The sequence below is a fragment of the Athene noctua genome, chromosome 35 (assembly GCF_965140245.1).
Source record: "Athene noctua chromosome 35, bAthNoc1.hap1.1, whole genome shotgun sequence".
Classification (NCBI taxonomy): domain Eukaryota; kingdom Metazoa; phylum Chordata; class Aves; order Strigiformes; family Strigidae; genus Athene; species Athene noctua.
Window position 1 is genome coordinate 577,413 of NC_134071.1, and position 25,611 is coordinate 603,023.

General features: G+C 45.4%; 1 protein-coding gene across 1 annotated transcript in view; it reads right to left on the minus strand.

Moving 5' to 3' along the window:
- The window catches only part of KPTN (kaptin, actin binding protein), a 35,825-nt gene that overhangs the window by 9,472 nt on the left and 742 nt on the right, over window positions 1-25,611 (minus strand). The window contains exons 2-10 of the mRNA XM_074930753.1: window positions 24,073-24,162; window positions 23,926-24,003; window positions 20,050-20,104; window positions 19,088-19,163; window positions 18,152-18,225; window positions 17,953-18,062; window positions 17,044-17,142; window positions 16,769-16,838; window positions 1,595-1,730 (exon numbers count right to left, since the gene is read on the minus strand). Coding sequence (XP_074786854.1) covers window positions 1,595-1,730; window positions 16,769-16,838; window positions 17,044-17,142; window positions 17,953-18,062; window positions 18,152-18,225; window positions 19,088-19,163; window positions 20,050-20,104; window positions 23,926-24,003; window positions 24,073-24,162 — 788 coding nt within the window. The remainder of the gene's footprint in view (window positions 1-1,594; window positions 1,731-16,768; window positions 16,839-17,043; window positions 17,143-17,952; window positions 18,063-18,151; window positions 18,226-19,087; window positions 19,164-20,049; window positions 20,105-23,925; window positions 24,004-24,072; window positions 24,163-25,611) is intronic.

Sequence of the window (25,611 nt, forward strand, 5' to 3'; positions counted from 1 at the left end):
ACCCTCCTCCTGACCCCCCGGACCCCCCCCCCGAGCCCCCCCCCCCTCGGCGGCCGCCGCCGTTCAGCACCGCGGACAGCTCCGCCCCGCGCTGGACAGCGCCGCGCCCCAACGCCGGGGCCCCCCCGAATCGCTCCGGGGGGGTCCCCGAAACCCCACACCCCCCCCCCATGAACCCCACACACCCCCCCGGGACCCCCCCCCCCTACCTCCGGCTGTGTTGTGCCTCAGTTTCCCTTTCCCCAGCACGACCCTGAGGGGCTGGGGGGGGCCCCATCGCCCACTGCCGTGGGGGGGTCCCCAAGAATTGGGGGGGTCCCTTTGGTTACCACACCCATGGGGGGGGGGGTCCCCAAGGATTGGGGGGGCCCCTCGGTCACCCACACCCATGGGGGGGGTCCCCAAAAAACTGTGGGGTTCCTCTGGTCTTACAGAGCCATGGGGGGGTCCCCAAGGATTTGGGGGGGGGTCCCTTTGGTTACCAACGGTCATGGGGGGGTCCCCAAGAATTGGGGGGGGTCCCCTTGGTTATCCACGGCCATGGGGGGGTCCCCAAGGATTTGGGGGGTCCCTCTGGTCTTACAGAGCCATTGGGGGGGGTCCCTGACAAGCTGGGGGGGGCCCCGCGGTCACCAACACCCATGGGGGGGGTCCCCAAGGATTTGGGGGGGGGTCCCTTTGGTCACCCACAGCCATTGGGTTGGGGGGATCCTGTTGTTCACCCACACCCATTGGGGGGGGGGGTCCCCAAGATGCTGGGGGCTCCCCAGTCATTTAAACGCATTGTGGGGGAACCCCAAAGAGTAAATTGGGGGGGGGGGGGGAATCCCCCAACTGCCGGGGGGGGAGGAACTAAATCCCTGACACCCCGCCCCCTAAAAAAATAAATGAAAAAAATCTCCTCGACAGCAGCCGAGTTCAAAACTTTTATTGCTGGGGGGGGGGGGCGATAAGTCGGGGTACCCCCAAATCGTTTTGTTTTTTTTTGGGGGGGGCGGGGGGGGGGGTCACTCCATCACCATCCGGATCCGACCTCGGAGCCTCTCCATGAGCCGTCGAGCCGTCGGCTCCAGACTGTGCTGTCGGTAGGCCAAAAAATAAATTTATTTTGGGATTTTTTTTTTTGGCATCAGGCTCCCCCCCCCCCCCTCCCTTTTAATATTAATTTAATGAAATATTTAATTGTTATTTTCTAGGGGGGACGCACCTGCAGGACGTGCAGCCCCCTCAGACACACCACGGCGAGTTCGCGGAGGCCGTCGGCCGTGAGATCGGTGTAAAGCATCGAGAGCAAAGGGCTCGGAAAACGGCGAGTCCAGAGGAGTTGGAATTCTCCCGGGGGGCCGTTGTGGTGTATTTATAACACAAAAGTTCCTGAAGGGGTGGAGAAAAGAAAAAAAAATTAAAAAATTAATGTTGATTTTGGTGAGGTGGTCGCCGACGGGCCGCTGGGTTTGTGGAAAAAAAAAAATTAATGTTGATTTTGGTGGGGTGGTCGCCGGCGGGCCGCTGGGTTTGTGGAAAAAAAAAAATTAATGTTGATTTTGGTGGGGTGGTCGCCAGCGGGCCGCTGGGTTTGTGGCTACTAACTCACCTGGCCGTAGGTGCCCAGAAGGATTTCGTGGTGGCCATCGAAGTCGATGTCGGTGACCAGGGCGCAGAGGACGCTGTCGTGCTGGTCACTAGCTGGTAAAAGTAACTGGTCGGTCAATCCGTTGGTTAAAACGTGGCTGCGGTGGAGGAGAGGGGAGAGAAAAAATAAAAAAAATTAAAAAAAGAGGGAAAAAATTACGATGAGCGGTGTAAAAATGGGAAAGGGTGGTGGGGAGAAGCAAAAAAAAATAAAGAAAGGGGATTAGCGGAGTTGTGGGGAGATGAGGATAAACGGGGGCAAAGGAAAATAAAGGGTGTGGGTGGTGGCGAGGGGAAAAGTGGAAGGGATGTAAAGGAAAAGGGGTTGGTGGTGGCGTGGAAAAAAAGTGGAGACTGGAAAAGAAAAAAGGGTATTAAGGGAGATGTGGAAGGAAGGGGGTAAAAGAAAAAGAAATTTAAAAAAAAAAAAAAAAAAGGGCAGGGGTGGTGATGTGGAAAAAAGTGGCAGAAAAATTAAAAAAGGGGATTGATGGAGACGTGGATAAAGTGGAGAAAAAAATAATACAGAAAAAAGGCATTGATGGTGACGTGGCAAAAAGTGGCAAAAATAAAAAAAAAAGAACGGTAAGAGCCCCGTGTAAAAAAGTGGCATAAAAATTAAAAAAAAAAAAAAAGGGAAAAAAAAAAAAGGAAAAAAGAAAAGGAAAAAAAAAAAAAGGCAAAAAAAGTGGCAGAAAAAGTAAAAAAAAAAAAAAAAAGGAATTGATGGTGATGTGGCAAAAAGTGGCAAAAAAAAAAAAAAAGGCGGTGATGGTGATGTGGAAGAAAGTGGCAGAAAAATTAAAAAAAAAAAAAAGGAAAAAAAAAAGGCAGTGATGGTGACGTGGAAAAAGTGGCAGAAAAAGTAAAAAAGGGGATTGATGGAGACGTGGATAAAGTGGAGGAAAAAATAATACAGAAAAAAGGCATTGATGGTGACGTGGCAAAAAGTGGCAAAAATAAAAAAAAAGAACGGTAAGAGCCCCGTGTAAAAAAGTGGCATAAAAATTAAAAAAAAAAAAAAAGGGAAAAAAAAAAAAAAAGGAAAAAAAAAAGGAAAAAAAAAAAAGGAAAAAAAAAAAAGGAAAAAAAAAAGGAAAAAAAAAAGGCGGTGATGGTGATGTGGAAAAAGTGGCAGAAAAAGTAAAAAAAAAAAAAAAAGGAATTGATGGTGATGTGGCAAAAAGTGGCAAAAAAAAAAAAAAAAAGGCGGTGATGGTGATGTGGAAGAAAGTGGCAGAAAAATTAAATAAAAAAAAAAGGCAAAAAAAAAAGGCAGTGATGGTGATGTGGCAAAAAGTGGCAGAAAAATTAAAAAAAAAAAAAAAAGGAATTGATGGTGCTGCGGCAAAAAGTGGAAAAAAAAAAAAAGGCAGGCAGTGGTGGTGAAGTGGAAAAAAGTGGCAGAAAAATTAAAAAAAAAAAAAAAGGAAAAAAAAAAAGGCAGTGATGGTGATGTGGAAAAAGTGGCAGAAAAATTAAAAAAAAAAAAAAGGAAAAAAAAAAAGGCAGTGATGGTGATGTGGAAAAAAGTGGCAGAAAAATTAAAAAAGGGGATTGATGGAGACGTGGATAAAGTGGAGAAAAAAATAATACAGAAAAAAGGCATTGATGGTGACGTGGCAAAAAGTGGCAAAAATAAAAAAAAAGAACGGTAAGAGCCCCGTGTAAAAAAGTGGCATAAAAATTAAAAAAAAAAAAAAAAGGGAAAAAAAAAAAAAAAGGAAAAAAAAAAAGGAAAAAAAAAAAGGAAAAAAAAAAAGGAAAAAAAAAGGCAGTGATGGTGATGTGGAAAAAGTGGCAGAAAAAGTAAAAAAAAAAAAAAAAAAGGAATTGATGGTGCCGTGGCAAAAAGTGAGGAAAAAAAAAAAAAAAGGCAGTGATGGTGCCGTGGAAAAAGTGGTATAAAAATTAAAAAAGGGGATTGATGGAGACGTGGATAAAGTGGAGGAAAAAATAATTTAAAAAAAAGGCATTGATGGTGACGTGGCAAAAAGTGGCAAAAATAAAAAAAAAAGGGTGGTGGGAGCCCCATGTAAAAAAGTGGCATAAAAATTTAAAAAACAAAAAAGGAATTGGTGGTGATGTGGCAAAAAGTGGGGAAAAAAAAAAAAAAAAGGCAGCGATGTTGTAGTGGAAAAAAGTGGCAGAAAAATTAAAAAAGGGCAGTAATGGAGACGTGGAAAAAGTGGTGAAAAAAAATTAAAAAAAAATAAAGGATTTATAGTGACGGGGAAAAAATTGGAGAATAAAAAAAAAAAAGGTATTAATGGAGATGTGGAAGGAAGTGGCAAAAAAAAAAAAAAAAAAGGCAGTGATGGTGATGTGGAAAAAAGTGGCAGAAAAATTAAAAAAGGGGATTGATGGAGACGTGGATAAAGTGGAGAAAAAAATAATAAAAAAAAAGGCATTGATGGTGATGTGGCAAAAAGTGGCAAAAATAAAAAAAAAAAGAGTGGTAAGAGCCCCGTGTAAAAAAGTGGCATAAAAATTTAAAAAAAAAAAAAAAAAAAGGAATTGATGGTGATGTGGCAAAAAGTGGCAAAAAGTGGCAAAAAAAAAAGGCAGTGATGGGGATGTGGCAAAAAGTGGCAGAAAAATTAAAAAAGGGGATTGATGGAGACGTGGATAAAGTGGAGAAAAAAATAATAAAAAAAAAAAAGCGATGGTGACGTGGAAAAAAGTGGCAAAAATAAAAAAAAAGAACCTTAAGAGTCCCGTGTGAAAAAGTGGCATAAAAATTAAAAAAAAAAAAAAAAAAAAAAGGAATTGATGGTGATGTGGCAAAAAGTGGCAAAAAAATTAAATAAAAAAGGCAGTGATGGGGATGTGGAAAAAAGTGGCAGAAAAATTAAAAAAGGGGATTGACGGGGACGTGGAAAAAGTGGAGAAAAAAATAATAAAAAGAAAGGCATTGATGGTGACGTGGCAAAAAGTGGCAAAAATAAAAAAAAAAAAAAGAGTGGTAACAGCCCCGTGTAAAAAAGTGGCATAAAAATAAAAAAAAAAAAAAAAAAGGAATTGATGGTGATGTGGCAAAAAGTGGAAAAAAAAAAAAAAAAGGCAGTGATGGTGACGTGGAAAAAAGTGGCAAAAATAAAAAAAAAGAACGGTAAGAGCCCCGTGTGAAAAAGTGGCATAAAAATTTAAAAAAAAAAAAAAGGAATTGGTGGTGATGTGGCAAAAAGTGGCAAAAAAATTAAATAAAAAAGGCAGTGGTGGTGATGTGGAAAAAGGGGCAGAAAAAGTAAAAAAGGGGATTGATGGAGATGTGGACAAAGTGGAGAAAAAAATTTCAAAAAAAAAAAAGCAGTGATGGTGACGTGGCAAAAAGAAAAAAAAAAAAAATGGTAAGAGCCCCGTGTAAAAAAGTGGCATAAAAATTAAAAAAAAAATGAAAAAAAAAAAAAATGCAGTGATGGGGATGTGGAAAAAAGTGGCAGAAAAATTAAAAAAGGGGATTGATGGAGACGTGGATAAAGTGGAGAAAAAAATAATAAAAAAAAAGGCAGTGATGGTGATGTGGCAAAAAGTGGCAAAAATAAAAAAAAAAAGAGTGGTAAGAGCCCCGTGTAAAAAAGTGGCATAAAAATTTAAAAAAAAAAAAAAAAAAAGGAATTGATGGTGATGTGGCAAAAAGTGGCAAAAAGTGGCAAAAAAAAAAGGCAGTGATGGGGATGTGGCAAAAAGTGGCAGAAAAATTAAAAAAGGGGATTGATGGAGACGTGGATAAAGTGGAGAAAAAAAAATAAAAAAAAAAAAGCGATGGTGACGTGGAAAAAAGTGGCAAAAATAAAAAAAAAGAACCTTAAGAGTCCCGTGTGAAAAAGTGGCATAAAAATTTAAAAAAAAAAAAAAAAAAAAAAAAAAAGGAATTGATGGTGATGTGGCAAAAAGTGGCAAAAAAATTAAATAAAAAAGGCAGTGATGGGGATGTGGAAAAAGTGGCAGAAAAAGTAAAAAAGGGGATTGATGGAGACGTGGAAAAAAGTGGAGAAAAAAATAATCAAAAAAAAAGGCAGTGATGGTGACGTGGCAAAAAGTGGCAAAAATAAAAAAAAAAAGAGTGGTAACAGCCCCGTGGAAAACAGTGGCATAAAAATTAAAAAAAAAAAAAAGGAATTGGTGGTGATGTGGCAAAAAGTGGAAAAAAATTTAAAAAAAAAAAAAGGAATTGGTGGTGCTGCGGCAAAAAGTGGCAAAAAAAAAAAAAAAAAAAGTGATGGTGACGTGGAAAAAAGTGGCAAAAATAAAAAAAAAAGAGTGGTGGGAGCCCTGTGTAAAAAAGTGGCATAAAAATTTAAAAAAAAAAAAAAAAAGGAATTGATGGTGATGTGTAAAAAAGTGGCAAAATTAAAAAAAAATAAAATATAAAAATAAAAATGAAAATTTTTAAAATAAAAATTAAAAAAAAAATTACTGGCATGACTGGTGTGATGAAAAAAGGCCCAAAAAAACGTAAAAAAAAAAAAGGGCATGGATGGCACCGGGGACAACAGGGAAAAAAAAAAAGGAAATTACTGGTGCTTGGAAAAAGGAGAAAAAAAGGCAAAAACGGCCCCGAGTAAAAAAAGGAAAAAAACCTAAAAAATAAAGCGGTGAGGGTGCCGGGAAAAAGGCACAAAAAAGAAAAACGGTGAAAAAGGTGCCAGAAAAAAAGTGCAAAAACTATTGAAAATGGCAAAAACGGTGTCGGGAGAAATCCTGGAGTGGGGAAAATGTGTAGTGGTGTTACTGGTGTTACTGGTGTTCCTGGTGTCAGTGGTGTTAGTGGTGTTAATGGTGTTAGTGGTGTTAGTGGTGTTAGTGGTGTTAATGGTGTTAGTGGTGTTAATGGTGTTAGTGGTGTTAGTGGTGTTAGTGGTGTTAGTGGTGTTAGTGGTGTTAGTGGTGTTAATGGTGTTAATGGTGTTAGTGGTGTTAGTGGTGTTAATCGTGTTAGTCGTGTTAGGGTGTTAGTGGTGTTAGTGGTGTTAGTGGTATTAATGGTGTTAATGGTGTTAGTGGTGTTAGTGGTGTTAATGGTGTTAATGGTGTTAGAGGTGTTAATGGTGTTAATGGTGTTAGTGGTGTTAGTGGTATTAATGGTGTTAGTGATGTTAGTGGTGTTAATGGTGTTAATGGTGTTAGTGGTGTTAGTGGTGTTAATGGTGTTAATGGTGTTAGTGGTGTTAGTGGTGTAAAGTGGTTTTAATGGTGTTAATGGTGTTAGTGGTGTTAGTGGTGTTAATGGTGTTAATGGTGTTAATGGTATTAATGGTGTTAATGGTGTTAGTGGTGTTAGTGGTGTTAATGGTGTTAATGGTGTTAGAGGTGTTAATGGTGTTAATGGTGTTAGTGGTGTTAGTGGTGTTAATGGTGTTAGTGGTGTTAGTGGTGTTAATGGTGTTAATGGTGTTAGTGGTGTTACTCGTGTTAGTGGTGTTAGTGGTGTTAATGGTGTTAGTGGTGTTAGTGGTGTTAGTGGTGTTAGTGGTATTAATGGTGTTAGTGGTGTTAGTGGTGTTAATGGTGTTAATGGTGTTAGTGGTGTTAATGGTGTTAGTGGTGTTAATGGTGTTAGTGGTGTTAGTGGTGTTAATCGTGTTAGTCGTGTTAGGGTGTTAGTGGTGTTAGTGGTGTTAGTGGTATTAATGGTGTTAGTGGTGTTAGTGGTGTTAATGGTGTTAGTGGTGTTAATGGTGTTAATGGTGTTAGTGGTGTTAGTGGTGTTAATCGTGTTAGTCGTGTTAGGGTGTTAGTGGTGTTAGTGGTGTTAGTGGTGTTAGTGGTGTTAGTGGTATTAATGGTGTTAGTGATGTTAGTGGTGTTAATGGTGTTAATGGTGTTAGTGGTGTTAGTGGTGTTAGTGGTGTTAATGGTGTTAGTGGTGTTAGTGGTGTTAGTGGTGTTAATGGTGTTAGTGGTGTTAGTGGTGTTAGTGGTGTTAAAGTTGTTAATGGTGTTAATGGTGTTAGTGGTGTTAATGGTGTTAATGGTGTTAATGGTATTAATGGTGTTAATGGTGTTAGTGGTGTTAGTGGTGTTAATGGTGTTAATGGTGTTAGAGGTGTTAATGGTGTTAATGGTGTTAGTGGTGTTAGTGGTGTTAATGGTGTTAGTGGTGTTAGTGGTGTTAATGGTGTTAATGGTGTTAGTGGTGTTACTCGTGTTAGTGGTGTTAGTGGTGTTAATGGTGTTAGTGGTGTTAGTGGTGTTAGTGGTGTTAGTGGTATTAATGGTGTTAGTGGTGTTAGTGGTGTTAATGGTGTTAGTGGTGTTAGTGGTGTTAGTGGTGTTAATGGTGTTAGTGGAGTTAATGGTGGTAGTGGTGTTAAAGTTGTTAATGGTGTTAATGGTGTTAGTGGTGTTAATGGTGTTAATGGTGTTAATGGTATTAATGGTGTTAATGGTGTTAGTGGTGTTAGTGGTGTTAATGGTGTTAATGGTGTTAGAGGTGTTAATGGTGTTAATGGTGTTAGTGGTGTTAGTGGTATTAATGGTGTTAGTGGTGTTAATGGTGTTAATGGTGTTAGTGGTGTTAGTGGTGTTAGTGGTGTTAATGGTGTTAGTGGTGTTAATGGTGTTAGTGGTGTTAAAGTTGTTAATGGTGTTAATGGTGTTAGTGGTGTTAATGGTGTTAATGGTGTTAATGGTATTAATGGTGTTAATGGTGTTAGTGGTGTTAGTGGTGTTAATGGTGTTAATGGTGTTAGAGGTGTTAATGGTGTTAATGGTGTTAGTGGTGTTAGTGGTGTTAATGGTGTTAGTGGTGTTAGTGGTGTTAATGGTGTTAATGGTGTTAGTGGTGTTACTCGTGTTAGTGGTGTTAGTGGTGTTAATGGTGTTAGTGGTGTTAGTGGTGTTAGTGGTGTTAGTGGTATTAATGGTGTTAGTGATGTTAGTGGTGTTAATGGTGTTAATGGTGTTAGTGGTGTTAATGGTGTTAATGGTGTTAGTGGTGTTAGTGGTGTTAGTGGTGTTAGTGGTGTTAATCGTGTTAGTCGTGTTAGGGTGTTAGTGGTGTTAATGGTGTTAATGGTGTTAATGGTGTTAATGGTATTAATGGTGTTAGTGGTGTTAACGGTGTTAATAGTGTTAATGGAGTTGGTGGTGTTAATGGTGTTAATGGTGTTAGTGGTTTTGTTGGTGTTAATGGTGTTAATGGTGTTAGTGGTGTTAATGGTGTTAGTGGTGTTAAAGGTGTTAATGGTGTTAGTGGTGTTAGTGGTGTTAATGGTGTTAATGGTGTTAGTGGTGTTAGTGGTGTTAGTGGTGTTAGTGGTGTTAATCGTGTTAGTCGTGTTAGGGTGTTAGTGGTGTTAATGGTGTTAATGGTGTTAATGGTGTTAATGGTATTAATGGTGTTAGTGGTGTTAACGGTGTTAATAGTGTTAATGGAGTTGGTGGTGTTAATGGTGTTAATGGTGTTAACGTTGTTAATGGTGTTAATGGTGTTAATGGTGTTAGTGGTGTTAGTGGTGTTAATGGTGTTAGTGGCGTTAATGGTGTTAGTGGTGTTAAGGGTGTTAGTGGTGTTAACGGTGTTAATGGTGTTAGTCGTGTTAGTGGTGTTAAAGGTGTTAATGATGTTAATGGTGTTAATGGTATTAATGGTGTTAATGGTGTTAGTGGTGTTAGTGGTGTTAGTGGTGTTAGTGGTGTTAATGGTGTTAATGGTGTTAGTGGTGTTAGTGGTGTTAATCGTGTTAGTCGTGTTAGGGTGTTAGTGGTGTTAATGGTGTTAGTGGTTTTGGTGGTGTTAATGGTGTTAATGGTGTTAATGGTGTTAGTGGTGTTAGTGGTGTTAATGGTGTTAGTGGTGTTAATGGTGTTAATGGTGTTAATGGTGTTAGTGGTGTTAGTGGTGTAAAAGGTGTTAATGGTGTTAGTGGTGTTAATGGTGTTAGTGGTGTTAGTGGTGTTAGTGGTGTTAGTGGTGTTAATGGTGTTAGTGGTGTTAAAGGTGTTAATGGTGTTAATGGTGTTAATGGTGTTAATGGTGTTAGTGGTGTTAATGGAGTTAATGGTGTTAGTGGTGTTAATGGTATTAATGGTGTTAATGGTGTTAGGGTGTTAGTGGTGTTAGTGGTGTTAATGGTGTTAGTGGTTTTGGTGCTGTTAATGGTGTTAATGGTGTTAGTGGTGTTAATGGTGTTAAGGGTGTTAGTGGTGTTAGTCGTGTTAGTGGTGTTAATGGTGTTAATGGTGTTAATGGTGTTAATGGTATTAATGGTGTTAATGGTGTTAGTGGTGGTAGTGGTGTTAGTGGTGTTAGTGGTGTTAATGGTGTTAATGGTGTTAGTGGTGTTAGTGGTGTTAATGGTGTTAGTGGTGTTAATGGTGTTAGTGGTGTTAGTGGTGTTAGTGGTGTTAGTGGTTTTAAAGGTGTTAATGGTGTTAGTGGTGTTAATGGTGTTAATGGTGTTAATGGTGTTAGTGGTGTTAGTGGTGTTAGTGGTGTTAGTGGTGTTAATGGTGTTAGTGGTGTTACTGGTGTTAGTGGTGTTAGTGGTGTTAGTGGTGTTAGTGGTGTTAATGGTGTTAATGGTGTTAGTGGTGTTAATGGTGTTAGTGGTGTTAGTGGTGTTAGTGGTGTTAGTGGTGTTAATGGTGTTAATGGTGTTAGTATTGTTAGTGGTGTTAGTAGTGTTAGTGGTGTAAAGTGGTGTTAATGGTGTTAATGGTGTTAGTGGTGTTAGTGGTGTTAGTAGTGTAAAGTGGTGTTAATGGTGTTAGTGGTGTTAGTGGTGTTAGTGGTGTTAATGGTGTTAGTGGTGTTAGTGGTGTTAATGTTGTTATTGGTGTTAATGGTGTTAGTGGTGTTAATGGTGTTAGTGGTGTTAATGGTGTTAATGGTGTTAGTGGTGTTAGTGGTGTTAATGGTGTTAGTGGTGTTAGTGGTGTTAATGGTGTTAGTGGTGTTAGTCGTGTTAATGGTGTTAATGGTGTTAGTGGTGTTAGTGGTGTTAATGGTGTTAGTGGTTTAAATGGTGTTAATGGTGTTAGTGGTGTTAATGTTGTTATTGGTGTTAATAGTGTTAGTGGTGTTACTGGTGTTAATCGTGTTACTGGTGTTAGTGGTGTTAATCGTGTTAGTGGTGTTAATGGTGTTAATGGTGTTAGTGGTGTTAATGGTGTTAGTCGTGTTAGTGGTGTTAGTGGTGTTAGTGGTGTTAATGGTGTTAGTGGTGTTAATGGTGTTAGTGGTGTTAATGGTGTTAGTGGTGTTAGTGGTATTAGTGGTGTTAGTGGTGTTAATGGTGTTAGTGGTGTTAGTGGTGTTAATGGTGTTAGTGGTGTTAGTGGTGTTAGTGGTGTTAATGGTGTTAGTGGTGTTAGTGGTGTTAGTGGTGTTAATGGTGTTAGTGGTGTTAGTGGTGTTAATGGTGTTAGTGGTGTTAGTGGTGTTAGTGGTGTTAATGGTGTTAATGGTGTTAGTGGTGTTAGTGGTGTTAGTGGTTTTAATGGTGTTAATGGTGTTAGTGGTGTTAAAGGTGTTAATGGTGTTAGTGGTGTTAGTGGTGTAAAGTGGTTTTAATGGTGTTAATGGTGTTAGTGGTGTTAGTGGTGTTAATGGTGTTAGTGGTGTTAGTGGTGTTAATGGTGTTAATGGTGTTAGTGGTGTTAAAGGTGTTAGTGGTGTTAGTGGTGTTAGTGGTGTAAAGTGGTTTTAATGGTGTTAATGGTGTTAGTGGTGTTAGTGGTGTTAATGGTGTTAATGGTGTTAGTGGTGTTAGTGGTGTTAGTGGTGTTAGTGGTGTTAATGGTGTTAATGGTGTTAATGGTGTTAGTGGTGTTAGTGGTGTAAAGTGGTGTTAATGGTGTTAATGGTGTTAGTGGTGTTAGTGGTGTTAATGGTGTTAATGGTGTTAATGGTGTTAGTGGTGTTAGTGGTGTTAATGGTGTTAGTGGTGTTAGTGGTGTTAATTGTGTTAGTGGTGTTAGTGGTTTTAATGGTGTTAATGGTGTTAGTGGTGTTAGTGGTGTTAATGGTGTTAGTGGTGTTAGTGGTGTTAGTGGTGTTAATGGTGTTAATGGTGTTAGTGGTGTTAGTGGTGTTAATGGTGTTAATGGTGTTAGTGGTGTTAGTGGTGTTAGTGGTGTTAATGGTGTTAGTGGTGTTAGTGGTGTTAGTGGTGTTAGTGGTGTTAATGGTGTTAGTGGTGTTAGTGGTGTTAGTGGTGTTAGTGGTGTTAGTGGTGTTAATGGTGTTAATGGTGTTAATGGTGTTAGTGGTGTTAGTGGTGTTAATGGTGTTAATGTTGTTAGTGGTGTTAGTGGTGTTAGTGGTGTTAGTGGTGTTAGTGGTGTTAATGGTGTTAATGGTGTTAGTCGTGTTAGTGGTGTTAGTGGTGTTAATGGTGTTAGTCGTGTTACTGGTGTTAGTGGTGTTAATGGTGTTAGTGGTGTTAGTGGTGTTAGTGGTGTTAATGGTGTTAATGGTGTTAGTCGTGTTAGTGGTGTTAGTGGTGTTAATGGTGTTAGTGGTGTTAATGGTGTTAGTGGTGTTAGTGGTGTTAGTGGTGTTAATGGTGTTAGTGGTGTTAATGGTGTTAGTGGTGTTAGTGGTGTTAATTGTGTTAATGGTGTTAGTGGTGTTAGTGGTGTTAGTGGTGTTAGTGGTGTTAGTGGTGTTAATGGTGTTAATGGTGTTAGTGGTGTTAGTGGTGTAAAGTGGTTTTAATGGTGTTAATGGTGTTAGTGGTGTTAGTGGTGTTAATGGTGTTAGTGGTGTTAGTGGTGTTAGTGGTGTTAATGGTGTTAATGGTGTTAGTGGTGTTAGTGGTGTTAATGGTGTTAGTGGTGTTAGTGGTGTTAATGGTGTTAGTGGTGTTAATGGTGTTAGTGGTGTTAGTGGTGTTAATTGTGTTAATGGTGTTAGTGGTGTTAGTGGTGTTAGTGGTGTTAGTGGTGTTAGTGGTGTTAATGGTGTTAATGGTGTTAGTGGTGTTAGTGGTGTAAAGTGGTTTTAATGGTGTTAATGGTGTTAGTGGTGTTAGTGGTGTTAGTGGTGTTAATGGTGTTAATGGTGTTAGTGGTGTTAGTGGTGTTAATGGTGTTAATGGTGTTAGTGGTGTTAGTGGTGTTAGTGGTGTTAGTGGTGTTAGTGGTGTTAATGGTGTTAATGGTGTTAGTCGTGTTAGTGGTGTTAGTGGTGTTAATGGTGTTAGTGGTGTTAGTGGTGTTAGTGGTGTTAATGGTGTTAGTGGTGTTAGTGGTGTTAATGGTGTTAGTGGTGTTAGTGGTGTTAGTCGTGTTAGTGGTGTTAATGGTGTTAGTGGTGTTAGTGGTGTTAGTGGTGTTAATGGTGTTAGTGGTGTTAGTGGTGTTAGTGGTGTTAATGGTGTTAATGGTGTTAGTGGTGTTAGTGGTGTAAAGTGGTTTTAATGGTGTTAATGGTGTTAATGGTGTTAGTGGTGTTAGTGGTGTTAATGGTGTTAATGGTGTTAATGGTGTTAGTGGTGTTAATGGTGTTAATGGTGTTAGTGGTGTTAGTGGTGTAAAGTGGTTTTAATGGTGTTAATGGTGTTAGTGGTGTTAGTGGTGTTAGTGGTGTTAATGGTGTTAATGGTGTTAGTGGTGTTAGTGGTGTTAATGGTGTTAATGGTGTTAGTGGTGTTAGTGGTGTTAGTGGTGTTAGTGGTGTTAATGGTGTTAATGGTGTTAATGGTGTTAGTCGTGTTAGTGGTGTTAGTGGTGTTAAAGGTGTTAGTCGTGTTAGTGGTGTTAGTGGTGTTAATGGTGTTAATGGTGTTAGTCGTGTTAGTGGTGTTAGTGGTGTTAATGGTGTTAGTGGTGTTAGTGGTGTTAATGGTGTTAGTGGTGTTAGTGGTGTTAATGGTGTTAGTGGTGTTAGTGGTGTTAGTGGTGTAAACTGGTTTTAATGGTGTTAATGGTGTTAGTGGTGTTAGTGGTGTTAATGGTGTTAATGGTGTTAGTGGTGTTAGTAGTGTTAGTGGTGTAAAGTGGTGTTAATGGTGTTAGTGGTGTTAGTGGTGTTAGTGGTGTTAGTGGTGTTAATGGTGTTAATGGTGTTAGTGGTGTTAGTGGTGTTAGTGGTGTTAGTGGTGTTAGTGGTGTTAATGGTGTTAGTGGTGTTAATGGTGTTAGTGGTGTTAGTGGTGTTAGTGGTGTTAGTGGTGTTAGTGGTGTTAATGGTGTTAGTGGTGTTAATGGTGTTAGTGGTGTTAGTGGTGTTAGTGGTGTTAGTGGTGTTAATGGTGTTAGTGGTGTTAATGGTGTTAATGGTGTTAATGGTGTTAGTGGTGTTAGTGGTGTAAAGTGGTGTTAATGGTGTTAATGGTGTTAGTGGTGTTAGTGGTGTTAGTGGTGTTAATGGTGTTAATGGTGTTAGTGGTGTTAGTGGTGTTAGTGGTGTTAATGGTGTTAATGGTGTCAGTGGTGTTAATGGTGTTAATGGTGTCAGTGGTGTTAATGGTGTTAGTGGTGTTAGTGGTGTTAATGGTGTTAATGGTGTTAGTGGTGTTAGTGGTGTTAGTGGTGTTAGTGGTGTTAGTGGCGTTAATGGTGTTAATGGTGTTAGTGGTGTTAGTGGTGTTAGTGGTGTTAGTGGTGTTAGTGGTGTTAATTGTGTTAGTGGTGTTAGTGGTGTTAGTGGTATTAGTGGTGTTAATGGTGTTAGTGGTGTAAAGTGGTTTTAATGGTGTTAATGGTGTTAGTGGTGTTAGTGGTGTTAATGGTGTTAGTGGTGTTAGTGGTGTTAGTGGTGTTAATGGTGTTAGTGGTGTTAGTGGTGTTAGTGGTGTTAGTGGTGTTAATGGTGTTAGTGGTGTTAATGGTGTTAATGGTGTTAGTGGTGTTAGTGGTGTTAGTGGTGTTAATGGTGTTAGTGGTGTTAATGGTGTTAATGGTGTTAGTGGTGTTAGTGGTGTTAGTGGTGTTAATGGTGTTAATGGTGTTAGTGGTGTTAGTGGTGTTAATGGTGTTAGTGGTGTTAGTGGTGTTAATGGTGTTAATGGTGTTAATGGTGTTAGTGGTGTTAGTGGTGTTAATGGTGTTAATGGTGTTAGTGGTGTTAGTGGTGTTAATGGTGTTAGTGGTGTTAGTGGTGTTAATGGTGTTAATGGTGTTAATGGTGTTAGTGGTGTTACTGGTGTTAATCGTGTTACTGGTGTTAGTGGTGTTAATCGTGTTAGTGGTGTTAATGGTGTTAATGGTGTTAGTGGTGTTAATGGTGTTAATGGTGTTAATGGTGTTAGTGGTGTTAATGGTGTTAGTGGTGTTAGTGGTGTTAATGGTGTTAGTGGTGTTAGTGGTGTTAATGGTGTTAATCGTGTTACTGATGTTAGTGGTGTTAATCGTGTTAGTGGTGTTAATGGTGTTAGCGGTGTTAGTGGTGTTAGTGGTGTTAATGGTGTTAGTGGTGTTAGTGGTGTTAGTGGTGTTAATGGTGTTAGTGGTGTTAATGGTGTTAATGGTGTTAGTGGTGTTAGTGGTGTTAGTGGTGTTAATGGTATTAATGGTGTTAGTGGTTTTAATGGTGTTAATGGTGTTAGTGGTGTTAGTGGTGTTAATGTTGTTATTGGTGTTAGTGGTGTTAGTGGTGTTAGTGGTGTAAAGTGGTTTTAATGGTGTTAGTGGTGTTAGTGGTGTTAATGGTGTTAGTGGAGTTAATGGTGTTAGTGGTGTTAGTGGTGTTAGTGGTGTTAATGGTGTTAGTGGTGTTAGTGGTGTTAGTGGTGTTAATGGTGTTAGTGGTGTAAAGTGGTTTTAATGGTGTTAATGCTGTTAGTGGTGTTAGTGGTGTTAGTGGTGTTAATGGTGTTAGTGGAGTTAATGGTGGTAGTGGTGTTAGTGGTGTTAGTGGTGTAAAGTGGTTTTAATGGTGTTAATGGTGTTAGTGGTGTTAGTGTTGTTAATGGTGTTAGTGGAGTTAATGGTGTTAGTGGTGTTAGTGGTGTTAATGGTGTTAGTGGTGTTAGTGGTGTTAGTGGTGTAAAGTGGTTTTAATGGTGTTAGTGGTGTTAATGGTGTTAGTGGAGTTAATGGTGTTAGTGGTGTTAGTGGTGTTAGTGGTGTTAGTGGTGTTAGTGGTGTTAATGGTGTTAGTGGTTTTAATGGTGTTAATGGTGTTAGTGGTGTTAGTGGTGTTAATGGTGTTAGTGGTGTTAAAGGTGTTAATGGTGTTAATGGTGTTAGTGGTGTTAATGGTGTTAGTGGTGTTAGTGGTGTTAATGGTGTTAATCGTGTTACTGATGTTAGTGGTGTTAATCGTGTTAGTGGTGTTAATGGTGTTAGCGGTGTTAGTGGTGTTAGTGGTGTTAATGGTGTTAGTGGTGTTAGTGGTGTTAGTGGTGTTAATGGTGTTAGTGGTGTTAATGGTGTTAATGGTGTTAGTGGTGTTAGTGGTGTTAGTGGTGTTAATGGTGTTAGTGGTGTTAGTGGAGTTAATGGTATTAATGGTGTTAGTGGTTTTAATGGTGTTAATGGTGTTAGTGGTGTTAGTGGTGTTAATGTTGTTATTGGTGTTAGTGGTGTTAGTGGTGTTAGTGGTGTAAAGTGGTTTTAATGGTGTTAGTGGTGTTAGTGGTGTTAATGGTGTTAGTGGAGTTAATGGTGTTAGTGGTGTTAGTGGTGTTAGTGGTGTTAATGGTGTTAGTGGTGTTAGTGGTGTTAGTGGTGTTAATGGTGTTAGTGGTGTAAAGTGGTTTTAATGGTGTTAATGCTGTTAGTGGTGTTAGTGGTGTTAGTGGTGTTAATGGTGTTAGTGGAGTTAATGGTGGTAGTGGTGTTAGTGGTGTTAGTGGTGTAAAGTGGTTTTAATGGTGTTAATGGTGTTAGTGGTGTTAGTGTTGTTAATGGTGTTAGTGGAGTTAATGGTGTTAGTGGTGTTAGTGGTGTTAATGGTGTTAGTGGTGTTAGTGGTGTTAGTGGTGTAAAGTGGTTTTAATGGTGTTAGTGGTGTTAATGGTGTTAGTGGAGTTAATGGTGTTAGTGGTGTTAGTGGTGTTAGTGGTGTTAGTGGTGTTAGTGGTGTTAATGGTGTTAGTGGTTTTAATGGTGTTAATGGTGTTAGTGGTGTTAGTGGTGTTAATGGTGTTAGTGGTGTTAGTGGTGTTAATGGTGTTAGTGGTGTTAGTGGTGTTAATGGTGCGTGTTAATGGTGGCTATGGTGCCATGGGGCAGTACTTACCGGTACACGACGGAGACTTCCACGGTGCTGGCGACCAGGAGACTGTAACCCTGAGCCGAGACGGGATCGTCTGCGGGAGGAAGAGGAGCGTGAGGAGGAGGAGGAGGAAGAGCACGGGGACGAAGAGGATGAGGAGGAAGAGGAGGAGGATGAGGAGGAGGAGGAGGAGCATGCGGAGGAGTATGAAGAGGAGGATGAGTTGGAGGATGAGGAGGTGGATGAAGAGGAGGAGGAGGAGGAGGAGGATGAAGGCCCGCAGAGCGCCCGCCCCTCACCGTCATCGTGGCAGCGGCCGTTGGGCCCCGGGGGCAGCGGGAAGAGCCGGACGGCGGGAACGGGGGCGTCGTGCTGGCAGCTCCAGCTCTGCAGGACGGCTGCGGCGGGAACGGCCCCGGATTTCCGGCGCGAAACGGAACGGTCGGGGGGCAATTCCGGTGGGAAATGGCCCCGGGGGGGAAATTCCAAAGGGAAATGGAACCGTCAGGGTGGGAATTCTGGCGGGAAATCGTCCTGGGGTGGGAATTCTGGTGGGAAACTGCCCCAGGGTGGGAATTCTGAGTGGGAAACAAAATGGCCGCAGGTGGAAATTCTGGCAGGAAATGGCCCTGGGGTAGAAATTCTGGCGGGAAACAGCCCCAGAGTGGGAATTCTGAGTGGGAAACTGTCCTGGGGTGGGAATTCTGGTGGGAAATTGCCCCAGGGTGGGAATTCTGGGCAGAAAACGGTCTCAGGGTGGGAATTCCAGTGGGAAACAGCCCCAGGGTGGGTATTCTGGGCAGAAAACGGTCCCAGGGTGGGAATTCCAGTGGGAAACAAAATGGCCGCAGGTGGCAATTCTGGCGGGAAATGGTCCCAGAGTGGGAATTCTGGTGGGAAACAGCCCCAGGGTGGGAATTCTGGGCAGAAAACGGTCTCAGGGTGGGAATTCCAGTGGGAAACAGCCCCAGGGTGGGTATTCTGGGCAGAAAACGGTCTCAGGATGGGAATTCCTGTGGGAAACAAAATGGCCGCAGGTGGCAATTCTGGCGGGAAATGGCCCTGGGGTAGAAATTCTGGCGGGAAATGGCCCTGGGGTAGGAATTCTGGCGGGAAACAGCCCCAGAGTGGGAATTCTGGTGGGAAATGGCACCAGGGTGGGAATTCCAGACAGAAAACGTGGGATTTTGGGGACGGGGAGGACTCACCTGGTCCGTCCTGGGCCACCCGCGCCACCCGCACGTGGCCGCTCTGGCAACCGAAGGCCGTGAGGCGCTGGCCCGTGCCCGGGAGGTTGAGGACGTCGAGCCAGAGGACGCTGGGGGGGACGAGGGGGGTCAGAGTCAGGGGTTTTGGGGGGATTTGGGGGGTTTGAGGGGGTTTGGGGGGTGAGACCCTCGCTCGTACTTGCTGGGGACGTCCTGGAGCTCCGGGAAAAGGTGCTGGACCGGCTGCTCCTCAAACTGGTGTGAGCTCCCGTTCTGGGGGGAAAACGGGGAAAAATGGGGAAAATGGGGGGAAATGGGGGGGAACGAGGGGAAAAATTGGGGGAATGAGGGGGAAACACAGGGAAAAACGGGGGAAATGAGGGGAAAAAAAATGGGGGGAAAAAAATGGGGGAAATGTGGGGGAACGAGGGGAAAACGGGGGGAAATGAGGGGGAAAATGGGGGGAAATGGAGGGGAACGAGGGGAAAAATGGGGGGAACGAGGTGGAAATGGGGGGAACGAGGGGGAAACATGGGGAAAAATGGGGGAGATGAGGGGAAAAATGAGGAAATGGGGAAAAATGGGGGGAAAACGGGGGGAACGAGGGGGAAAATGGGGAAAAATGGTGGAGATGCGGGGGAACGAGGGGAAAAACAGGAGAAAAAGGGGGAAATGAGGGGGAAAATGGGGAGAACAAGGGGGAAACACGGGGAATAATGGGGGGAAAGGGGGAAAAATGGGGGAAATGAGGAGAAAAAATGGGGGAAAGGGGGAAAAGCGGTGGAAAAAAGCAGGAAAAGTGGGGGGAAAGTGGGAAAAGTGGGGGAAAAGGTGGAGAAAAGCAGAACAAAAGCAGGAAAATTGGGGAAAAATGGGGGAAAAGTGGGGAAAGAGGGCGAAAAGGCAGGAAAAGTGGGGGAAAAAGTGGGAAAAGTGAGGAAAAAAGTGGAGAAAAGCAGAACAAAAGCAGGAAAATTGGGGGAAAATGGGGGAAAAGTGGGGAAAGAGGGCAAAAAGGCAGGAAAAGTGGGGGAAAAAGTGGGAAAAGTGAGGAAAAAAGTGGAGAAAAGCAGAACAAAAGCAGGAAAATTGGGGAAAAATGGGGGAAAAGTGGGGAAAGTGGGGCCGCACTGACCTCCCGGTAGAGGTGGATCGAGGGGTCGTTGCCGCTCAGCAGGAAAACGGTCTCGGGTTTGTCCCCCAGGCAGACCCTGCGGGGTGACGGGGGGGTCAGGGGGGGTCCGGGGGGGGTCTGAGAGGGTCCCGGGGGGGGTCTGGAGGGGTCCCAGGAGGGTCCTGGGGGGTCTGGGGGGGGTCAGGAGGTGTGCCGGGGGGGTTTGAGGGGGTCCGGGGAGGGTCCGGGGGGGTCTGGAGGGGTCCCAGCGGGGTTTGGGGGGGTCCGGGGGGGGTCAGGGGGAGGTCTGGGGGCGTCCGGGGGGGGGTCGCGGGGGGTCCTGGGAGGGTCCCGGGGGGCTCCAGAGGGGTCCCAGGGGGGTCCAGGGGGGTTTGGGGGGATCCTGGGGGGGCCGGGGGGGTCCCGGGGGGGTTTGGGGGGATCCGGGGGGGGGGTCAGGGGGAGGTCTGGGGGCGTCCGGGGGGGGTCCCGGGGGGGTCTGGAGGGGTCCCAGGGGGGTCCCGGGGCGTTTGGGGGGATCCTGGGGGGCCGGGGGGGGCCCGGGGGGGTTTGGGGGGGTCCGGGGGGGGGTCAGAGAGAGGTCTGGGGGCGTCCGGGGGGGGTTCCCGGGGGGGTCCAGGCGGGTCCAGGGGGGTCCCGGGGGGGTCTGGAAGGGTCGCGGTGGGGTCCGAGGGGGGTCCCAGGGGGGGCAGGGAGTTTCCCGGGGGGTCCGGGGGGGTCCCGGGGTGATCCCGGGGGGGGTCCGGGGGGGTCCCAGGGTTGTCCCGGCGGGTCCGGGGGGGTCCCAGAGGGTCCCGGGGGAGTCAGGGGGTGTCCCAGGGGTTCCCAGGGGGTTCCGGGGGGTCTGGGGTGTCCCGGGGGGGGTCAGGGGGGTCTGGGGGTGCCCCAGGGGTTCCCGGGGGGGTCAGGGGGGTCTGGGGGTGCCCCAGGGGTTCCCGGGGGGGTCCGGGGGGGTCACGCACTCGGCATGGCAGAGCTGGAAGGGGGTGAACTGCAGCTCCAGGTTGAGGCAGCTCTCTGCGGGCAGAGGGGCCAAGCCATCACATTTTTCAGCTTTTGACCCAATTTTGTGCTTCCCCCCCCCCATTTTTCCAGCTTTTTCTGCTCTTTTCCCCCCAAATCTCCCGCCTCCTTCCTGCTTTTCTCCTTTTCACCCCCTTTTTCTGCTTTTTTTCTGCTTTTTTTCCCCTGACTTCTCCTGCCGTATTCCCGCTTTTCCTCCTTTTCCCCCAGCTTTTCCTCATTTTTTCTCCCCCTTTCCCATTTTTTCCCACTTTTTCTCCTTTTTTCCCCCACTTTTCCCTCCGCTTCTCCCACCTTATCCCTGCTTTTCTCCTTTTCACCCACTTTTTCTGCTTTTTTCCCCCCGACTTCTCCCGCCGTATTCCCGCTTCTCCTCCCTTTGCCCAGATTTTCCTGATTTTTTTTCTCTCCCTTTCTTGCTTTTTCCCCCACTTTTTCAGCTTTTTTTCTGCCTTTCCTGTTTTTTTTTCCCCACTCCTGCCTTATTCCTGCTTTTCCTCCACCTTTTCCTAATTTTTTTTCTCCCCCTTTCCTGTTTTTTCCCCACTTTCTCTCCTTTTTCCCCCACTTTTCCCCCCTTTTCTCCCCTTTCCTGTTTTTTCCCCACTTTCTCACCTTTCTTCCCCACTTTCCCCCCTTTTTCTCCCCCTTTCCTCTTTTTTCCCCACTTTTCCCACTTTTTTCTCCCCCTTTCCTGTTTTTTTCCCCACTTTCTCTCCTTTTTCCCCCACTTTCCCCACTTTTTTCTCCCCCTTTCCTTTTTTTCCCCCACTTTCTCTCCTTTTCCCCCCACTTTTTTCTCCCCCTTTCCCGTTTTCCCCCCTGCTTTCTCTCCTTTTTCCCCCACTTTCTCTCCTTTTTTCCCCACTTTTCCCACTTTTTTCCCCACTTTCTCTCCTTTTATCCCACTTTCTCTCCTTTCTTCCCCACTTTTCCCCCTTTTTTCTCCCCCTTCCTGTTTTTTCCTCTGCTTTCTCTCCTTTCTTCCCCACTTTTCCCCCTTTTTTCTCCCCCTTTCCTGGTTTTTTCCCCACTTTCTCTCCTTTTTTTCCCCACTTTTCCCCCTTTTTTCTCCCCCTTTCCTGCTTTTTTTTCCCCACTTTTTTCTCCCCCTCCTGTTTCTTCCCCACTTTCTCTCCTTTTTCCTCCCCCTCTCCTGTTTCTTCCCCACTTTTCCCCCTTTTTTCTCCCCCTTTCCTCTTTTTTTCCCCACTTTCTCTCCTTTTTTTCCCCACTTTTCCCCCTTTTTTCTCCCCCTTTCCTCTTTTTTTCCCCACTTTCTCTCCTTTTTTTCCCCACTTTTCCCCTTTTTTCTCCCCCTTTCCTCTTTTTTCCCCACTTTCTCTCCTTTTTTTCCCCACTTTCCCCCTTTTTTCTCCCCCTTTCCTGTTTTTTTCCCCACTTTTTTCTCCCCCTCTCCTGTTTCTTCCCCACTTCCTTTTTTCTCCCCCTTTCCCCTTTTTTTTCCCACTTTCCCCCCTTTTTTCTCCCCTTTCCTGGTTTTTTCCCCACTTTTCCCCCTTTTTTCTCCCCCTTTCCTGTTTCTTTCCCCACTTTTCCCACTTTTTTCTCCCCCTCTCCTGTTTCTTCCCCACTTCCTTTTTTCTCCCCCTTTCCCCTTTTTTTCCCCACTTTTCCCCCTTTTTTCTCCCCCTTTCCTGTTTTTTTTCCCCACTTTTTTCTCCCCCTCCTGTTTCTTCCCCACTTTCTCTCCTTTTTCCTCCCCCTCTCCTGTTTTTTCCCCACTTTTCCCCCTTTTTTCTCCCCCTTTCCTCTTTTTTCCCCACTTTCTCTCCTTTTTTTCCCCACTTTTCCCCCTTTTTTCTCCCCCTTTCCCTTTTTTCCCCACTTTTCCCCCTTTTTTCTCCCCCTTTCCTCTTTTTTTCCCCACTTTTTCTCCCCCTCCTGTTCTTCCCCACTTTCTCTCCTTTTTCCTCCCCCTCTCCTGTTTTTTCCCCACTTTTCCCCTTTTTTCTCCCCCTTTCCTCTTTTTTTCCCCACTTTCTCTCCTTTTTTTCCCCACTTTTCCCCTTTTTTCTCCCCCTTTCCTCTTTTTTCCCCACTTTCTCTCCTTTCTTCCCCACTTTTCCCCCTTTTTTCTCCCCCTTTCCTGTTTTTTTCCCCACTTTTCCCACTTTTTTCTCCCCCTCTCCTGTTTCTTCCACACTTTCTCTCCTTTTTTTTTCCCCCTCTCCTGTTTTTTTCCCACTTTTCCCCCTTTTTTCTCCCCCTTTCCTCTTTTTTCCCCACTTTCTCTCCTTTCTTCCCCACTTTTCCCCCTTTTTTCTCCCCTTTCCTGTTTTTTCCTCTGCTTTCTCTCCTTTCTTCCCCACTTTCCCCCCTTTTTTCTCCCCTTTCCTGTTTTTTTCCCCACTTTTCCCCCTTTTTTCTCCCCCTTTCCTGTTTCTTTCCCCACTTTTCCCACTTTTTTCTCCCCCTCTCCTGTTTCTTCCCACTTCCTTTTTTCTCCCCCTTTCCCCTTTTTTTTCCCCACTTTTCCCCCTTTTTTCTCCCCTTTCCTCTTTTTTTCCCCACTTTCTCTCCTTTTTTTCCCCACTTTTCCCCCTTTTTTCTCCCCCTTTCCCCTTTTTTCCCCACTTTCCCCACTTTTCCCCCTTTTTCTCCCCCTTTCCTGTTTTTTTTCCCCACTTTTTCTCCCCCTCCTGTTTCTTCCCCACTTTCTCTCCTTTTTCCTCCCCCTCTCCTGTTTCTTCCCCACTTTTCCCCTTTTTTCTCCCCTTTCCTCTTTTTTTCCCCACTTTCTCTCCTTTTTTTCCCCACTTTTCCCCCTTTTTTCTCCCCCTTTCCCCTTTTTTCCCCACTTTTCCCCCTTTTTTCTCCCCCTTTCCTGTTTTTTTCCCCACTTTTTCTCCCCCTCCTGTTTCTTCCCCACTTTCTCTCCTTTTTCCTCCCCTCTCCTGTTTCTTCCCCACTTTTCCCCCTTTTTTCTCCCCCTTTCCTCTTTTTTTCCCCACTTTCTCTCCTTTTTTTCCCCACTTTTCCCCCTTTTTTCTCCCCCTTTCCCCTTTTTTCCCCACTTTTCCCCCTTTTTTCTCCCCCTTTCCTGTTTTTTTCCCCACTTTTTTCTCCCCCTCCTGTTTCTTCCCCACTTTCTCTCCTTTTTCCTCCCCCGCTCCTGTTTTTTCCCCACTTTTCCCCTTTTTTCTCCCCCTTTCCTCTTTTTTCCCCACTTTCTCTCCTTTCTTCCCTACTTTTCCCCTTTTTTCTCCCCCTTTCCTGTTTTTTTCCCCACTTTTCCCACTTTTTTCTCCCCCTCTCCTGTTTCTTCCACACTTTCTCTCCTTTTTTTTTCCCCCTCTCCTGTTTTTTCCCACTTTTCCCCCTTTTTTCTCCCCCTTTCCTCTTTTTTTCCCCACTTTCTCTCCTTTCTTCCCCACTTTTCCCCCTTTTTTCTCCCCCTTTCCTGTTTTTTCCTCGGCTTTCTCTCCTTTCTTCCCCACTTTCCCCCCTTTTTTCTCCCCTTTCCTGTTTTTTTCCCCACTTTTCCCCCTTTTTTCTCCCCCTTTCCTGTTTTTTTCCCCACTTTTCCCACTTTTTTCTCCCCCTCTCCTGTTTCTTCCCCACTTCCTTTTTTCTCCCCCTTTCCCCTTTTTTTCCCCACTTTTCCCCCTTTTTTCTCCCCCTTTCCTCTTTTTTTCCCCACTTTTCCCACTTTTTTCCCCCCTTCCCTCAATTTCCCCCACATTTCAGGCCTTATTCCAGCTTTTCCTCCTTTTCACCTCCTCTTCCTGCCTTTTCCTCTCCTTTTCCCCCATTTTCCCCGCGTTCCTTCTCCCGCTTTTCCCCCGACTCACGCGCCACGGAGTCAAGGTCGTACTCAGAGCCGGGCTCGTAGTCGCAGTAGATGTTAAGAAAGGGGCTGGCCTTGTCCCGGAGTCCTGGGGGGGGCCACAGGGGTGGGCGTGGGCCCCCCCTGGCCCCCCCCCTGATCCCTCCCCCTGCCTGTACCTTAATGAAGGTGATGCCCACCACGAGCCCGCGCTGAGGGGGGGACTTGGGGAAGGAGTCGATGGAGACGATCTCGGCGTCGACTGCGGCGTCACACCCACAGGGTGAGGTGACGACGGGGCCGGGGGGGCGGTGTCCAACCCCGCAGCCCCACCCCTGGCACCCCCTGAACCCCCCCACCCTCTGCCCTCTGCCCTCTGACCCTAAAAACAGGCAGAGTGACCCCCCCTGAGCCCCCTGACCCTCGTAACCCCATCCCTGACCCCCTGTAACCCCTACTGGTGACCCCTGACCCCCACGGCCCCGCTCATCACCCTCTGTAACCCCTCCCCACGACCCCTGACCCCCATAACCCCTCCTTATGACCCTTTGTAACTCCTCCTCATGACCTCTGACCCCATAACCCTTCCCCATGACCCCCATAGCCCTTCCCCATGACCCCTGACCCCCCTCCTCATGACCCCTGACCCCACAACCCTTCCTGCATGACCCCATAACCCATCCCCATGACCCCCATAGCCCTTCCCCATGACCCTTGACCCCCATAACCCTCCCCCTATGCCCCCATAATCCCTCCCCCTGACCCCTGAAACCCCTCCCCATGACCCATAACCCCTCTCCATGACCCTTGACCTCCATAGTCCCTCCCTTGACCCCTGAAACCCCTCCCCATGACCCCAACACCCTTCTCCATATCCCTTGACCCCATAACCCTTCCCCTTGACCCTTGACCCCCTCCCCCTGACCCCTATAACCCTCCCTATGACCCCTGACACCCCTCCCCATGACCCCATAACACCTCCCCATGCCCCCTGACCCCCATAACCCCTCCCCATCATGCATGAAACCCCTCCCCATGACCCTATAACCCCTCCCCCTGAGCCCATAGCCCCTCCCTATGACCCCTGACCTCCATAACCCCTTCCCTTGACCCTTGACCCCCTCCCCCTGACCCCTATAACCCCTCCCTATGATGCCTGAAACCCCTCTCCATGACCCCATAGCCCCTCCCTATGCCCCCTGACCCCCATAACCCCTCCCCTGACCCCCATAACCCCTCCCCTTGACCCCATAACCCCTCTCCATGACCCCTGACACCCCTCCCCATGCCCCTTGACCCCCATCACCCCTCCCCTGACCCCCAGAACCCCTCCCCTTGACCCCATAACCCTTCCCCATGCCCCCATAGCCCCACCCCATGACCCCATAGCCCCTCTCCATGACCCCTGACACCCCTCCCCATGCCCCTTGACCCCCATCACCCCTCCCCTGACCCCCAGAACCCCTCCCCTTGACCCCATAACCCTTCCCCATGCCCCCATAGCCCCACCCCATGACCCCATAGCCCCTCTCCATGACCCCTGACACCCCTCCCCATGCCCCTTGACCCCCATCACCCCTCCCCTGACCCCCATAACCCCTCCCCTGACCCCCATAACCCCTCCCCTGACCCCCATAACCCCTCCCCATGCCCCCATAGCCCCACCCCATGACCCCATAGCCCCTCTCCATGACCCCTGACACCCCTCCCC